We start from the raw sequence: 16,641 nt of genomic DNA, 5'->3' as shown, positions 1-16,641 counted from the left end.
CCATGTCTGTTAATTTCTTTTATATTTCCTCTTATAGTTGAAAATTTTGCTGATACACAAACTGAAATGGATAGTGTCATGAAGACTGGTAGAACAAAGGAGAGGTGGAAGAGTGTAGCTTTACCAGATGGTGGTAATGAGAGTGAGTCATGGGAAGAAGAAGTGGAAGACCTGGTCACCTGGACCAACACTCTTAATACAAACATTTTAGAAGACTAAGACTGATGCTGCAGGATTTAAAAAATAAACAGCCTCAACCACAGCTCAACTTGTTAAAGCAACTTTGGAACTTGGATTCCATTTTTTTCAAGTTGGTCTCATGCTTTCACTTTAAGTACAAATTAGAAATATAAGTACAAATCAGTGAATGTTTCTTTGAATTTTTTGAGCTCTATTTCATTGTTTGAAGATAAGTTAACCAAATTAGGGGTATTCATTGTGGCATTTCAATCACTGGTATTACACCCACAGTTATTAGGCTATGGGATGCAAGTTTTTGCAGGAGGGGCAGGAAATGAGTCGGAAAGAGGCTAGGATAGGAGGAGAGCACTAAGGAGCTTCAGAGGCTGGACATTAACCAAGGAGAAGAAGGATCTTTACAGTTATCTACGATCTTTACAGTTATCTACATCTGCCTGGTTTAGTGTCATGTTTCCTCCATATTTAAGGGATGAGATGTCATCCATCCACCAGTGTTCCTCTTCTGTTTTCTCCCAAGAAAACACATTGTTTCCTCTCTGACCTTATCCCCTCATAATCTCGTATCTTTATTTTCTCCCTCTCTTTTTGCTGCATTGCCTCAATCTGCAACTGTCCTCAGGTCTCTCCTATTTTAAAATACGTCTCCACCTTTGACCCTATACTTCCTACTTCCCTCAGTACTATGTTATTCAGGGAAATCTGGCCGGGTTAGTTGGTGGAGTATGGGACTCTTGACCTCAGGGTTGTAAGTTTAAGCCCCAAATTGGGTGTAGAGAAAAATAAAATCTTTAAAAAACAAAAACAAATGCTATATTATTCATATTTTCTCAGTTACGTTTACTGGCAATAGTCTGTCATTTGCCATCGTTTTTTTTTTCACTTGCTATTTTTAATATAAAAATTATATATACTCATTTTAAAAGTTGAGATATAAAAATATACAAAATAGTGGCTTTAAACTTTCCTCTTCAAGCAGAGGCACAAATGTCAACCTCATGAAAGGTCACAATTTGTGGCCCAGCCCATGGTCATGGAGTTGGGTTCTTAGGACACTTTCGGAATTTACTCTGGAGGAAAATCCCTTAGCACACACAGGCCTTCTTTTTTGTTCACCGTCTCACAAAAGACATACTCATTCACCACTTCTTTTTTTTTTTTTTAAGATTTTATTTATTCATGTGAGAGAGAGAGAAAGGCAGGCAGAGACACAGGCAGAGGGAGAAGCAGGCTCCAGGCAGAGAGCCTGACATGGGACTCGATCCAGGGTGTCCAGGATCAGGCCCTGGGCCAAAGGTGTTGCTAAACCACTGAGCCACCCGGGCTGCCCTCATTCACCACTTCTTCATAATCTGTGTCCGTAAAGAGCCGAGCCAGGAATTCATCAGTAAAAAAATATGATCTTATTCCATCTTGTCTAGCATAAAAGTTTTCCCCAAGTTTGCTGCCAGCTTTAAACCTAAAGCATGGTGTGATCATACAGCCCATAGTCACGAAACAAGACACTTTTGCCTGGTTTCAATACCTGGTAAATATTTTGTAAGACAAGGTGCATCTTATCAGGGTGAACAGCAGAGAGTACAAATATCAACATGACAACATCCATAGATTCTGGGGGCACATGTTCCGGAAGGTCATCTTTGGTTAGATCACACTGGAACACCTTGTGTCTTTCTGAGTCATATAAAGGATTTTGCTTGACATATTCAACTGCTCTCGGAAAAAAATCACAGGCATAAGCAAAGATATTCTGATCTTCCAAAAATGGGAATAAACAGTTCCCAACACCGCAGCCAGCTTCAAGTATAGTCAATTTTTGATCTTCAAATTCTCTACATGATCTGAGATCCTCAAACTCTCGGGTGGTCCAGTGTCTATCTTTGAAGAAGTTAGTACTATTTCTTTTGTAAAAAAAGGTCCCAGTTCTTCTGAGCCTCTTTTTCCAGTTTTTGCTGCTTAAAATCGGACACCAAAGCTTGATCTCTTTTCAATTTCTCCTCTTCTTCAGAGCTGAGAATCCTTGCCTGCAGCCCTTTTCTTTGCAAAGAAGCCATCTCCTCAACTGACGGCATTACTGTTAACAGTGCTGAAGACTCTCCATCCCCGAATAACCCGAGGGATCCAAGCGGATATTGCAGACATACATAGGCAGGGTTTTTTTTCAGATGCAGTTTCTCAGGATTGGATTAATCCTGATTGGATTTCTCAGGCAGCATTGGGCCCTTTTGCAGGAGAAAGGAGATTCCGTTAGTGGTTTCAGAACAGTTTTTAAGACGCTGGGTTAGTGGTTCTAGAACAGTTCTTTGACCAAACAGTTCAGACGCTGACTCGACACAAAACCTGGCCCACTACACAAGAGGTCGGTCACAACGACCAAGACGCAGTCCCTACCTTCAGACGGCTGACGTTCAGTGGCCAGGACTCTCACGCACCGAACCACAAGTCAACTATTAGAAACTGCTTTGGTTTTAAAAAAGGACAGGCCCAAGCATTGACTGAGACACCTTGGGGAGAAAACGCTCATCGGTGTTCGGTGCCGCGACAAGGGGCGACTTAACCATGAGAGCTTCAGCTGTGGCGACCGCGGTCACGTGGGGTCACCGTCGCCCAAGGATCCGAGACTCGCTTTGGGGGAGGGGGGGGATTTGGAGCCAAGCCCGGCGGCCTGAGTCTCTGATCGCACTCCGGGGAAGCTGTCTCACGAACCAGTGGGGGCGTCGCTTTCCCGGGGCTGAGGCTCCGGCTCCTCCGCTAACGTGTGAGGGAGCAGAGGCCGACGACGCGCGGGGCCGGGGTCGTCCGGCTGAGGGCGCTCGGGGGAAACCAGGCCGCCGCGGCCGCCAGGGCGTGAGGAGAGCCGGCCACGCTGGCTACCGGCCCGGCCCGCGTTGCCCTAGTGCGCCGCGCTCTCGGGCTCACCGTCGTCGGTTCTTACATTCGCCTGGACGGGGACGGCCTCAGCCCTCAGCCCTCAGCCCGGCTTGGGGAGCCGCCACGCGGGGACAAACGCGCCTCAGGTACCTCTCCCGGCGGAACCCTCAGCCATGGCGCCCCCCGCCGCCGCCACCTCCCTCATTTGCCACCTTTATTTCTTTGGTTCACCTCACATTTGCATTCCAGATGATAAAATCTATCTTCTTTGTTTAAAATTCACTAGGATCACTAGAGACTTCTGTATTGTGAAAACTCAAGGGCAGTCTTATCTTACAGGACCTCTAAGCTATAGTCAATATTATTGATCACTTCTGTCTCTCTTTGTTAATGTTTATTGCTTCACCTTTGAAGAGGCTCATTTTGATGCCCACAAACAGCTCTTCCCACAAACACCCTACATGTGTAGACATATAAATATGTATATCTATATAGAGACATAGATGCCTGACCCTGGATCTAGTTGTTAAATAGATCTCGCCCTCATTTCTAAGGAAATGGATTTTGCTTCCTGTGAAAAAGAAAGAAGTTGTTATATGTGTCTGGGCTACCCTGGCTAGCTAGATGTTTTCAAGTCTGCCTGGCGTAGTTCAGACAATAAGGCCCTAAGTGATCGTAGTGCCTGACATTTTTATTATCCTCCCCAACCACAACCACAAAATTCTAGCAGCTATTTCAGATTTTCCCCTCCTTTTGTCAATGCCAAAATACAGTGAAGAGCTTCACGATCCCATCCAACTTGATAACAATTAGAGTTATTTTTATACCCAATAAAAAGTGCCATTGTGAATGGCCCATCCCATAACTCAGCGAAATCATAGAATGTAGTCAAAAGATGCATTTTGCTGATAGTCATACTGATGGAGGCTGGGCCTCTGACCCTTCTCTCGTGGTTTTATAGGAGGACAAACATAACAATGTAGATTGTCAACAGATATATAGCAATCACCAAGAAATTAAACCCAAAAGGACCATGACAGTCAACTAAAAATATTTCCTTGAGATCAGCTGTCATATATTGTATTTTATTCTTTCCATTTAATCCTTTTCTTTCAGGACAAAGAAGTTTGTTGCTTTCTTTTCCTGCAACCAGAAGACCTGGGGGTAAAAGTGGATGAGGGGTGAAGGAGGGGTAGGGAGCAAATTTTTGAAATAGAGACATTCATCAGTAGAACAGGATAGTTTGTTTACTTAGCTTTACTATACCTCTGGCCATTCATTCTGGGTCCTCAATAGGAATTTCCCTTCCGCCTCTGACCCTTGGTAAAAGGCTCTTTTGGGTTCCAGCTCAATGCCTTTCTCTACATATTTTTCTTGGAAAATGTTGCCATTGTCAGAGTTTTACCTCCCACACATATTGTCATCCTTGGACCTTTTATCTCCCTGCCTTAAAAAGCATCTTCACTTCCATGTCCCCATGCATCTGAAACTCAACATGCCTGGTTTATTTATTTTATTTATTTATTTTTTTATGAGCGGGCCGCAGCTGCCCTGGGACCATGGACCAGCTGCCGCCCAGGGCACACGGTCCGCCCAACATGCCTGGTTTATTTATTTATTTATTTATTTATTTATTTATTTATTTTTAATAAATTTTTATTTATTTATGATAGTCACAGAGAGAGAGAGAGTGAGGCAGAGACACAGGCAGAGGGGAGAAGCAGGCTCCACGCACCGGGAGCCCGACGTGGGACTCGATCCCGGGTCCTCAGGTTCGCGCCCTGGGCCAAAGGCAGGCGCCAAACCGCTGCACCACCCAGGGATCCCCAACATGCCTGGTTTAAACTCATTTCTCCGTTTCCACCTTCTGCCTCTGTGTTTCTTTTTCAGTTAATGAAATGATCACAAGATAAAAACTTGGGGATTGCTATAGACTTCTCTCCTTCACTTATGACCAGTTGATCACCAGAAGGTCTTATGGTCTTATGACCAGAAGACTTGCAATATTACCTTTTAGATGTCTCAAATCCATCTTCTCATTCCTGTTCTTACTATTACTTTGTATTATGAAGCCCTTTTAATCAACAGATGGGATTATACTTTTCTTTAATGACATCATTCACTTTCCTAAAATTCTTCAGAGAATCTCTGCCTAATAGATAATGTCCAGGTCATCGTGCCCTTCATGTCAGCCCTCACTCACACTCTCCAACCGCATCCACCACAACTTCCCACATTGTGTCTAATGTTACCAAACTCCGTTTACCTCTCCACATGTTACCTTGGCTTTTGCCACTTTCTCTGTCTAGAATGCCTTTTCCCTTCCTCGCTTGGCAAACTCCTATTCATCTCCTAAAACTCTATTCATGATTTCCACAAAACCTTCTCTGTGTGCCACAGACTCACCCCAGGGTGAGCTAAGTCTCAGCCTCTCTCTCTCTCTCTCTCTCTTCCTCTCTCTTCATATGTGTATATGTATATGCAGTTATATTATATTGAAATTTTCTGTTTGCCCATCTGACTCTTCCACAAAACCTTGAAAGTATAATCCAATCAGACTACATCTTAGAGATATTTCATAATGTAGGACTCACATTCCAACAGTTGCCACAATTTCTCCACCTTATACAAATGCTCCTGTAATACATAGTCGTAGAAGATATGTGGAAGGAGAACTTTCAAAAGCCAGGAAATGTGAAGAATTCACCTGGAAATAAGTAGAATGCTCCATGCTCTGCCCATTTTAATCAGTTATAGGTAAACATTGGAAAATCCATGCATTTTCTACAGAAAAATGGCAGAGAAGTCAGTACTGAATGTAGTAAATTGGCTTTCTTCTTCAGGAAAAACTATACCAGGCTTCTTTGTTATCTTGGGTGATACCATACTACCAGTGGACTAATCGGAAATCCTTTCACCTAGAGATAATGTCCAGCATTAGAACTCCTGGTTCTCATGTTGCTATTTATGTACATAATTAAAATTCTGAATTAAAAAAATGCTCCTGTATTACTGTCATAGAATCTGCTGTTAAAAAATAAACTTGAAAAATTTGCACATCAATGAATTCAAAATTAATAAAAAGGGAAGCTTTTATTAACAAGCAGGAATATCTTGAAAGAGTTGATTCTGGAAGAAGATGCTAGCTTTTTAAAAACAGGTTTAGTGAGGTATGATTGACATACAGTAAATTGAAATATTTAAAGGGTACAATTTGGTAAGTTCTGACACTCATGTAATTATCACTAATATTAAGAATGTGAACCAATCTGCCACTCCTCAAAGTTTTCTCATACCTCTTTGTGGCACTTCCTGCCTTCACTTCTCATTCCCAGGCAATCACTGATATGCTCTCTGTCATTATAGATTATTGTGAATTTTTTACATTTTTATGTAAATGGCATCATACTGTAAATACTTGGTTTTGCCCAGTTTCTTTCACTCAGCATTATTTTGAAATTGATTCGTGTTTTGTATATATCATTCATTTATCTTTATTGCCATGTATTCCACTGTACAAATATACCACAATTTGCTTATCAATTCACCTGTTGATGAGCATTTGAGTTATTTCCAACTTGAGATATTACAAATATAAAAGCTGGTGTGGCAGATCCACCTGCAGATGACTAACAGTGAATCATGCCCTTGTATGATCCCCTCCCCATGATTTCTTTTTAGCCAATGGAATATGACAAAGGTGATTTGATAGTCACTCCTGTCATTATGTTACATTATCTAAGATTCCATCTTAGCAGACAGAGATTCTTCTGATGGCTTTGAGGACATAAGCTGTCATATTCTAAAAAAGGCTGCATGGCCAGGAACTGCCTGCAACCTCTAGGAGCTGAGAGTGACCTGCGTGACCGCCAGCCCCTACGTGACCACCAGCAAAAAAAAAGGGGGGGGGGACCTTGCAGTTGTAGGCAACTGCAAGAAATTGAATCTTTTGAACACCAATAAAAAATGAATTTATAAAAAAAAAAAAAAAAAAGAAAGAAATTGAATCTTCAGGAACTGTGTGAGTTTGGAAAAGGCCTGACTCCCAGAAAGGAGTGCAGCATGGCCAATGCCTTGACTTCAGCTTTGTGAGATCCTGAGTACCTAGCTAGGCCATGCCTGGACTACAAGATAATAAATGTGTTTTTTTTTTTTAATGTGTGTTGTTTTTAAGTTGTTAAATTTGTGGCAATTTATTATGCAACAATGGAAGATTAATATAGATGATATGAGCATTCGTGTATACATCTTTGTATGGACATGTGCTTTATTTCCTCTTGGGCAAATACCTAGAATTGAAATGACTGGATCATATGGTGCATAAATTTTTTTTTAAGATTTTATTTATTTATTCATGAGAGACACAGAGAGAGAGAGGCAGAGACACAGGCAGAGAGTGAAGCAGGGTCCATGCAGGGAGCCCAACGTGGGACTCGATCCAATCTGGGGTCTCCAGGATCAGTTTCTGGGCTGAAGATGGTGCTAAACTACTGAGCCACCCGGGCTGCGCCAGGTGCATAAGTTTTTAAGAGGTTGCCAGACTGTTTTCCAAAGGAATTTTATAATTTTACATTCCCACCAGTGGTGTATGAGAATTCCAGTTCCTTTACATTCTGGCCAACACTTGGTATGATCAGTCTTTAAAGTGTTGGTCATTCTAAAGGATGTGTAGTGGTATCTCACTTTAATTTTCAATTCCCTGAAGCCTATGATGATGAGCATATTATCATGTGCTTATTTGTCATCCTTCTGTCTTTTCTGATGAAATATCTGTTCAAATCTTTTGTCCATTTGTTATTGGGCTGGTTGTTTTTGTATTATTAAGTTTTGAGATTTTTTTTCTGTACTCTGGATATAAATCCTTTATCAGATAAATGACCTACAGATACAAAATTTGCAAACTAGCAACTAGTCTGCCACTTTTCATTGTCTTAACAGTGTTTGCAAAAAATAGAAGTTTTTAATTTTGATAAAATCCAACTTATCAATTTTTTTCTTGTATAGATTGTGGTTTTGGTGCTATATCTGAGAAATTCTTGCCTAATCCAAAATTAAAAATTTTTCTTTTATTGTTTCTTGTAGAAATTTTACAATTTTATATTATCTATGTCTATGATACATTTTGAGTTAATGTTTGTATATGGTAAAATGTAAAAGGAACGGATCAAAGTTTGTGTGTGTTTCTCTTTCAGCATCCCTCCTTCCTTCCTTCTTTCCTTTCTCTGTTCCTTCCTCCATTCTTCCTTTCTTTTTCGTCCATCCATTCCTCCCTTTCTTGCTCCCTCCCCTTCTTCCTTCCTCCCTCCCCTTCTTCCTTCCTCCCTCCCCTTCCTGCCTTCATGTCTTTCCATATGGATAATTAATTGTTCCAGCAGCATTTGTTGAAAAGACTATCCTTCCTCCAGTGAATAATCTTACTACCTTTGTCAAAAATCAGTGATCATATATGTATGGACCTATTTCTTGGCTCTCTGTTTTGCTGATCTGTGTATCTTTACACCAATATCATATTGTCTTGACTACTAGAGCTTTATTATATCTTAAGATAATGTTAGCTTTCTAGTTTTGTTATTCTTTTTCAATTGTTTTTACTCTTCTAGGTCCCTTACATTTTAATATGAATTTTGGAATCAGCCCATCAATTTCTACAAAAAAATTGTGTGGGGATTTTGATTGGGATTGCATTGAATCTATGGTTCACTTTGAAGAGAATGTCTTAACTATATTAAGTCTTCCCACACATGAATTCCTTATTTATTTGGGCCTTCTTTAATATCTTTTAGCAATACTTCATAATTTTGAATATCGTGTGTTGAATATCTTTTGCCAGGTTTTTCTTTAAGTATTTAATAATTTTAGTGCTATTGTATATAGCATTACTTTTTAAAAAGATTTTATTTTATTTTATTCATGAGACAGAGAGAGGCAGAGGGAGAAGCAGGTTCCTCACAGGGAGACCGATGTGAGACCCCATCCCTGGACTGGGATCATGCCCTGAGCCGAAGGCAGACAGACGCTCAACCACTGAGTCACCAAGGCGTCCCAATAGCATTATTTTTTAACGTTCAATTGTTCTTTGCTGGAATATTGAAATACAACTGATTTCTGCATATCAATCATATATCTTGATACATAGTTAATCTCATTTATTACTTCTAGGAGCTATTTTGTAGATTCCCTCAGATTTTCTGCATAGAAATCTGCTATTTTCAAATGAAAACAGTTTTGCTTCCTCCTTTTTAATCTAGATGTTACTTCTTTTTCTTGCTTAGTGTGCTGGTTCAGAACTCCCATTACAATACTGAAAAGAAGTGGTATAAGTGGACACCCTTTTTTTCTTATTCCTAAACATAGGAGGAAAGCAATCAGTCTTGTCAGTGAGTATAATGTTAGCTAATATTTTTAAAAGATACCCCTTACCCGACTAAATTCCTGCCATTCCCAATTTGCTATGAGTTTTTCATCAGAAATAGAAGTTAGATTTTATCAGATGCTTTTTCTGTGTCTATTGAAATAAGCATATGATTTTTCTGCCTTTATTTGTTAATATGGTAAATTATTTTTTATCATATTACATTGACTTATTTACTTTTAATATTAAATCAACTTTGCATTCCTAGGACAAAACCAACTTGTTCATGGTATATTATCCTTTTATATGCTGTTAATTAGATTCATTAATATTTTGTTTAGAATTTTGACATCAATGTTCATGAAGGAAATCAGCTATAGTTTTCTTCTAGTGTCTTTATCTAGATTTGGTATCAGAATAATGGTAGCCTTATAGAATGAATTGGGAAAAATCTCCTCTTTATAATTTTCTGGAAGAATTTTTGTAGAATTGGTATTATTACCTCTTTACATGTTTGATAGAATTTACCAGTGTAACCATTTGGGCCTAGAGTTTCCTTTGCAGGATGGCATTAAATTACACTTTTCCATATTTTAAATGCCGTTATGGTTTTTAGCTTATCTATTTCTTCTTTAGTGATCTGTGGCAATTTACATCTCTAAAAAAGATTTTATTTATTTATTTATTTGAGAGGACAGAGTGAGAAAGAGATAGAGCACATGAGCAGGGGCAGAGGGAGAAGAAGAAGGCGGCTCTCTGCTGAGAAGGGAGCCCCATGCAGGGCTTGATCCCAGGACCCTGGGATCATGACCTGAGGTGAAGGAAGATGCTTAACTGACTGAGCCACCCAGATGCCCCTAATTTACATCTTTCAAGTAATTTGTTCACTTTGTTTAAGTGGTCTAATTTTTTGGCATAAAGTAATTAATAATTTCTTTATTATCCTTTTAATACCTATAAATTCTGTAGTTATACCACCTATATATTCTCTTGCTTTTCCTGATGAGTCTGGCTAGATGTTTATCAATTTTATTAGTTTCAAAGAATGGGCTTTTAGGTTGATTTATGTTCTTTGTTGTTTTTTGTTTCCTATTTTACTGATTTCTACCATAATATTTATCGGTTCGTGTCTTTTGCCTACTTTGGGTTTAATTTACCTTCTTTCTCCCTTAATTTGTTAAAATGCAAGCTAAAGTCACAGCTTTGAGACTTTTCTTCTTTTCTAATAAAAGAATTTAGTAGGAATGCCTGGATGGTTCAGTGGTTTAGCACTTGCCTTCAGCTCAGGGCGTGATCCTGGAGTCTGGGGATACAGTCCCACATGGAGCTACCCACAGGGAGCCTGCTTCTCCCTCTGCCTGTGTCTCTGCCTCTCTGTGTCATAACTAACTAACTTAAAAAAAAAAAAAAAGAATTTAGTCCTGCCAGTTTCCTTCAAAATACCACTCAGGCAGATTGCCACTAATTACAATGTGTTATGTTTTAATTTTTATTCAACTCAAAATGCTTCTATTTTCCTTTTTGATTCTTCTTTGATTCACATGTTATCTAATTTCCTTTGATTTTATATATTTTCACAGTAGTTATCTTTTTTTTTAAAGCTATTCCAGAGCTTTTCATTTTTTTTCTTAAAGATTTTATTTATTCATGAGAGACACAAAGAGAGAGAGAGGCAGAGACAGGCAGAGGGAGTAGCAGGCTCCATGCAGGGAGCCCGATGTGGGACTCGATCCTGGGTCTCCAGGATCAAGCCTTGGGCTGAAGGCGGTGCTAAACCACTGAGCCACCCAGACTGCCCAGTAGTTATCTTTCTATTGTTGATTTCTACTATAGTTCCATGTGGAAAGAGAATATGCTATGTATGATTTTAATTCTTTTAAACTTATTGATACATGTTTAATGGTTCATAGTATAATCTAGCCAAGCAAATATTCCATATACATTTGAAAAACATGTATATTCTGCTACTGTTGAATGGGTAGTTCTATTATGTCAATTAGGTCAAGCTGGTTGATTGTATTATTCAAGTTTTCTGTTCTTCACTGGTTTTCTGTCTGCTTGTTCTATCAATTATTGAGAGAGATGTGTTGACCTCTTTGAAACTGTAGGTTAACCTATTTCTCCCATCAATTCAGTCAGTTTTTGCTTCATGTATTTTGAATCTTTGTTGTTAGGTTTGAAAACATTTAAAGTTATTGAATCTTCTTGATGAATGGGCGTATTTATCATTATAAAATGACCTTCTTTACTTTGAAATCTACTTTGTCTGATTATCATATAGACAAGCTAGTTTTCTTTTGATTAATATTAACATGGCATATCTTTTTCTATTCTTTTGCTTTTTTAAAAAAAAATATTTTATTTGTTTGACAGAGAGAGTGAGAGAGCACAAAAAGGGGGAGCTGCAAAAGGAGAGGGAGAAGCAGGCTCCCTGCTCAGCAGGGAGCCCAAAGTGGGGCTCTATCCCAGGACCCTGGGATCATGACCTGAGCCAAAGGCAGCCACTTAACTGAGGCATCCAGGTACCCTTATTATTTTGTTTTTAACCTATTTTTTTTTACAGTTTTAAGAGCATATAGTAAATATTTAGTATCTCTTAATTACTGTGACTCTTTTGCTCTTTCTCTTTATTCAAAGCAATGAGGACATTTCCTAATATATCAGACCACATTCATTACCTAGCTATAGTTATATTCATATTTTCTATTTTTGGATGTAAACAGGAAAAATATACTAAAAATACATAAAAGCCAAAATGGAAGTGTTTTCTTTATTTTTTTAAAGATCCTATTTATTTATTCATGAGAGACAGTGGCAGAGACACAGGCAGAGGGAGAAGCAGGCCCCATGCAGAGAGCCCAATGTGGGACTCCATCCTGGGTCTCTAGGATCATGCCCTGGGCAGAAGGCTGCGCTAAACTGCTGAGCCACCCAGGCTGCCCAGAAGTGTTTTCTATAAACAAACAAAGAAAAACACCTGAATCAGTCATATGCTTACTAGCCTTGTAACTTTGGGCCAATTACTTAACCTTCCTGCATCTTGGTTTCCTAATCAGTCAAGGATGGATAATAATGACACCTAGGTTCCTAGAGTTGTTGAGAAGACCTAATACATCAGTACATTAATATTTGTTAAGTGCTTAGAACAGTGCCTAACCCATAATGGTGCCATATATATGTTGGATAAAATAAAAAACACGTTTTACTTCCTCCCAGTAATAATTCTAATGAAGTGTGAAAGAAATTCATTTTCAGAAAGCCTAATACATCTGCAGTTTTATGAAATGCCCAGGTGATTTTGGTGGAAATTATCAGTGGTTCTTTACACGAGTGAGAATAGCTACAATTAACAAGACAGAAAACAACAAATGTTTGTAAGGATGCAGAGAAAGGGGAACCCTCTTGCACTGTTGGTGGGAATGCAAGCAGGTGCAGCCAATCTGGAAAACAGTGTGGAGGTTCCTCAAGAAGTTAAAAATAGAGCTACCCTGCGACCCAACAATTGCACTACTGGGTATTTACCCCAAAGATACTGATGTGGTGAAACACTGGGACATCTGTACCCCAATGTTCATAGCAACAATGTCCATAACAGCCAAACTCTGGAAGGAGCTGAAATATCCTTTGACAGATGAATGGATAAAGAAGATGTGGAGTATTACTCAGCCATCAGAAAGGATGAATACCTACCATTTACTTCAATGTGGTTGGAACTGGAAGGTATTTTTTTTTTATCAGATCTTTATTTAAAATTAGCTGTCCAAAATGATTGACTTTTATAGAATAAACAAATATAAGTTTTTAGGCAGCAGGCTTCTTCTCTTCCATGGTAGGTTTCTTTTCGGCAGGTTTCTTGTCAGCTGCTGGTTTGTTGGTAGCTGCAGCCTTTTTTCCTACCAAAGGTTTCTTTGGCTTTTTCACACCAACAGCCTTCTTTCCTTTCTTCCCTTCCATGGACTTCTTGCCTGGAACCCCCTTCTCATCTGATTTGGCTTCTAAGGCTGCTACCATCTTATCCATCCAGAGTTTGTGATTCTTGGCCTGGCGAAGAATGGTGTTCCGGTGCATGGTCTTTGCATACGGGTTTAGCTTCAACATGATTCTTAGGTTCTTCAGTGGATTCTTCTTCAGGACTCTATGATGAATCTTCTTGCATGGTGCTCAGAGGGCCCTTTGGATCTCTGGGCTTTTCAAGATTCTGCTAAGGTCTATATTAAGCATCTTATGCATTGGAAGGTTGTAGTTACTCTTGAGGGAGGCAGCCTTACGCCAAGTGCCATACAGATCATCTAACTTGCGGAAGGCACTTTCAGTCCAAATGCAGAAACGTCCCACATGCCCACCAGGAGCAAGTTTCAGAATGTTCAGTTTGCTTACATTAAGTAAAGTAATTCCAGGGATGTTTCTGAAGGCCTTGATGATACCATTGTCTTCATTGTAGATGATGCAGGGTCCCCTGCTCTAGATACAATGACGGTTTCTCATTTTGCCTTTGCCAGCTCTCATTCGCTGAGAGGCATAGACCTTTTTGATATCATTCCAGGCTTTAAGTTTCTTAAGAAGCAAAACTGCCTCCTTGGGAATTCGAGCCACGGCTCTGCCAGTACCCAAGACTCAGCACTGGTTTGATGACCTGCTAATTCACTGACAGCATATGGCTGTCTGTTGTTTTTGCGCAAGTTGGTGTGAACAAAATTCACGATATCAGGTTGAATGGGAGCTTTAAACACAGCAGGCAAGGTAACATCTTTGCCAGATGATTCCCCCTTTTCGGAGTACACAGATATCAACGGATGAGCACACGCCATCACGGGGAGAGGAGAGGGCCAGAACTGGAAGGTATTATGCTGAGTGAAATAAGTCAGTTGGAGAAAGATAATTATCATATGGTCTCACTCATATGTGGAATATAAGAAATAGTGCAAGGGACCATAAGGGAAGGAGGGAAACTGAGTGATGAAAAATTAGAGAGGAAGACAAACCAGAGAGATTCCTAACTCAGAGGACCAAAGAGTTGCATAAGGGGAGGTGGGGGGGGGATGGGGTAACTGAGTGACAGGCATTAAGGAAGCACATGATGAGATGAGTACTGGGTGTTTATACTATATATTGGCAAATTGAATTTAAATATTTTTAAAAAGAAATTATCAGTGGCTGACACTTTGTGACACAATATAATCCCAATATTTATTTCAAATATGATTAACATGGCACAGGTGGTGCCAATTGGTGGTGAGAGTGACACTTTACAATAAAGTCCCATGACTGAGTGCATAGCCTAAATGGGAGAGAGATGTCAAGTCTAAGTTTGAGGTCCTGTGTGAACATGAGTCCCAGCCTCCTTATGATAAGCCCAGGTGCTTTCAGAGAAGGCAGGAGAAAAGGAGCAGGAAATTCCATTTTTTTGGAAAATGTCCTATAATGTTTAGATTTATGTCTCTAGAACCTTATAGTTAGGTTTTCAAATTGTGCTTTTTGGTTCAGATGCCTCTTTCCCTCCAGATGGCGCCAGTTAGCTGCCATATTCTATACTCTAGTCCAGGTGCACTGACGTCCACTGGAACCCAGGCACTCTTATGCTTTTAAAGACTTGCGTGGCACATGAACATTTTATAAGAGAAGGAATATTTTGCTTTCCTTTCCCAGGAAGATGTTTGCTCTGGAAAAGGTTTGTCCTGGGAAAGGTTTACTTAGAGGAAAATAACCTAGAGCTTACACCTTATGCACATTGATGAAATCATAGAACCAACCTCCTAGAGAAATTTGTCAGTCCTCACCACTGCCTTTGGGCAGGACCACACAGACTTCATCCTCTTGTAGATGAGAATGAGTACAAAGAGAGAACAGTAAAGCTCGGGTTTTTGTTTAATGAATTCCAGACATCGTCATCCACTGGGAGCTGCTTTGCCTCCTACCTGAGGTAAGGAGGAAGGTCTCTAGGGGCTGGCAGAAAGCCAAAAGGCTCCAGGCCTGTCCTCTACCTACAGAGACTTTGGCCTTCTGGCTTCTCGCCTACGGCCATGGTTGTCCCTAAAGAGTAAATGACAAGCATTGTTGGGTGGGGTGGGGGACCACAGGAGACCCCATCCTGTGCATATCTGTTTATTTGTTTATTAACAAAGGATATAAGGAGACTCAGAATTTAATTATCTTTTTTTGTTTTGTTTTGTTTCTGGAGTCCCAGAATTAAATTTAAGCCACTGCCTCCAGAGAGTGAGATCTAAATCTTACCCAAATATTCAATCCCAGAAGGAATATTCAATATTCACCTTCCAAGAGGGAGTTCTTTTTAGCTAATCTGATTCCCAGATGCAAAAGCATAAGCCCACTTGATTTGAGGTTTTCATCATAAGAGATGGAGAACAGCTGGCTTTCATTTTCTCAACAGTATCCTTTAATAGATCTGAAGGCTAGTTTTAAGTGTTCCATACTCTCCTATCAGTACTAACCAACCCCAGCCTTTTTTGCTTTTTGTCATGCATGGCCTGATTGTCCAAACCCTCTTTCTGACTCTTCATCTCACTTTTAAGTCCTAGAGACCAGACTAGACTTGAAATGAAAAATGATCATTCTAACAACCAAGGATAATTATATTTGCAAGTTGAATTCTGTTTCAGCAATATAATTGCGATATCCAATCTGATCTCCGGAGGCTTTTTATGTGTCTCAACGACTAGCTCATGTTAACGATGCTCTACTGATAGAGATGAATGTTTTCTCTAGAGAAAAGGTCATACATAGCGGATGTGTCCACAAGCTGCTATCCATTTTGAAGTCAAACTACATAATTAAGTTATTGTCCTAGCTAAGTGTATATATAATAGTTTATAATAAGTCTAAAATAAACTTCAGTCTATGTCACCAATAAAGGCTATTAATGTATTACTTTAACATTCAAAATGTTCAGGAATAACTTTGAGTTCTAATATCATGTGACCACTAGAAGTAAACTTTTTTCCACATTCACCTATGACGCACAGAAGACCTAATAGAGGATTAAAGAAATAGAGGTTTATTTTTCTCACAAAACAAGGAGCCCTGAGGTGGGAAGTTACTGGCACTGATCCAGCTAGTTATGTAATGATGCCATCAAAGACCAAGCCTTTTTTTGTATTTCCACTCTGACATTTTTAGACTGTTGGCTTTACCCTCAGATCTTTTGCTTCATAAGTACAACATAGCTGCTAACGCTCCAGACTTCGCCCTTGTGTTTCACCTTT

General features: G+C 39.6%; 1 protein-coding gene and 2 pseudogenes across 2 annotated transcripts in view; 1 reads left to right on the top strand and 2 right to left on the bottom strand.

Annotated features, from left to right (window-relative positions):
• Positions 1 to 305, top strand: part of UBE2U (ubiquitin conjugating enzyme E2 U) — a 56,394-nt gene extending 56,089 nt beyond the window's left edge. For both annotated transcript variants that reach the window (XM_041772081.1, XM_041772082.1), the window contains one exon: positions 38 to 305. In XM_041772081.1, coding sequence (XP_041628015.1) covers positions 38 to 219 — 182 coding nt within the window. In that variant the 3' untranslated portion in view covers positions 220 to 305. The remainder of the gene's footprint in view (positions 1 to 37) is intronic.
• Positions 306 to 1,130: 825 nt separating this feature from the next.
• LOC121500500 lies at positions 1,131 to 2,254 on the bottom strand (annotated as a pseudogene).
• A 10,968-nt stretch (positions 2,255 to 13,222) lies between these two features.
• On the bottom strand, positions 13,223 to 14,229 carry LOC121500924 (annotated as a pseudogene).
• Positions 14,230 to 16,641: the final 2,412 nt, after the last annotated feature.

This window comes from Vulpes lagopus, chromosome 10, assembly GCF_018345385.1.
Source record: "Vulpes lagopus strain Blue_001 chromosome 10, ASM1834538v1, whole genome shotgun sequence".
Taxonomy (NCBI): domain Eukaryota; kingdom Metazoa; phylum Chordata; class Mammalia; order Carnivora; family Canidae; genus Vulpes; species Vulpes lagopus.
This window is presented reverse-complemented; position numbering and strand designations above follow the sequence as displayed.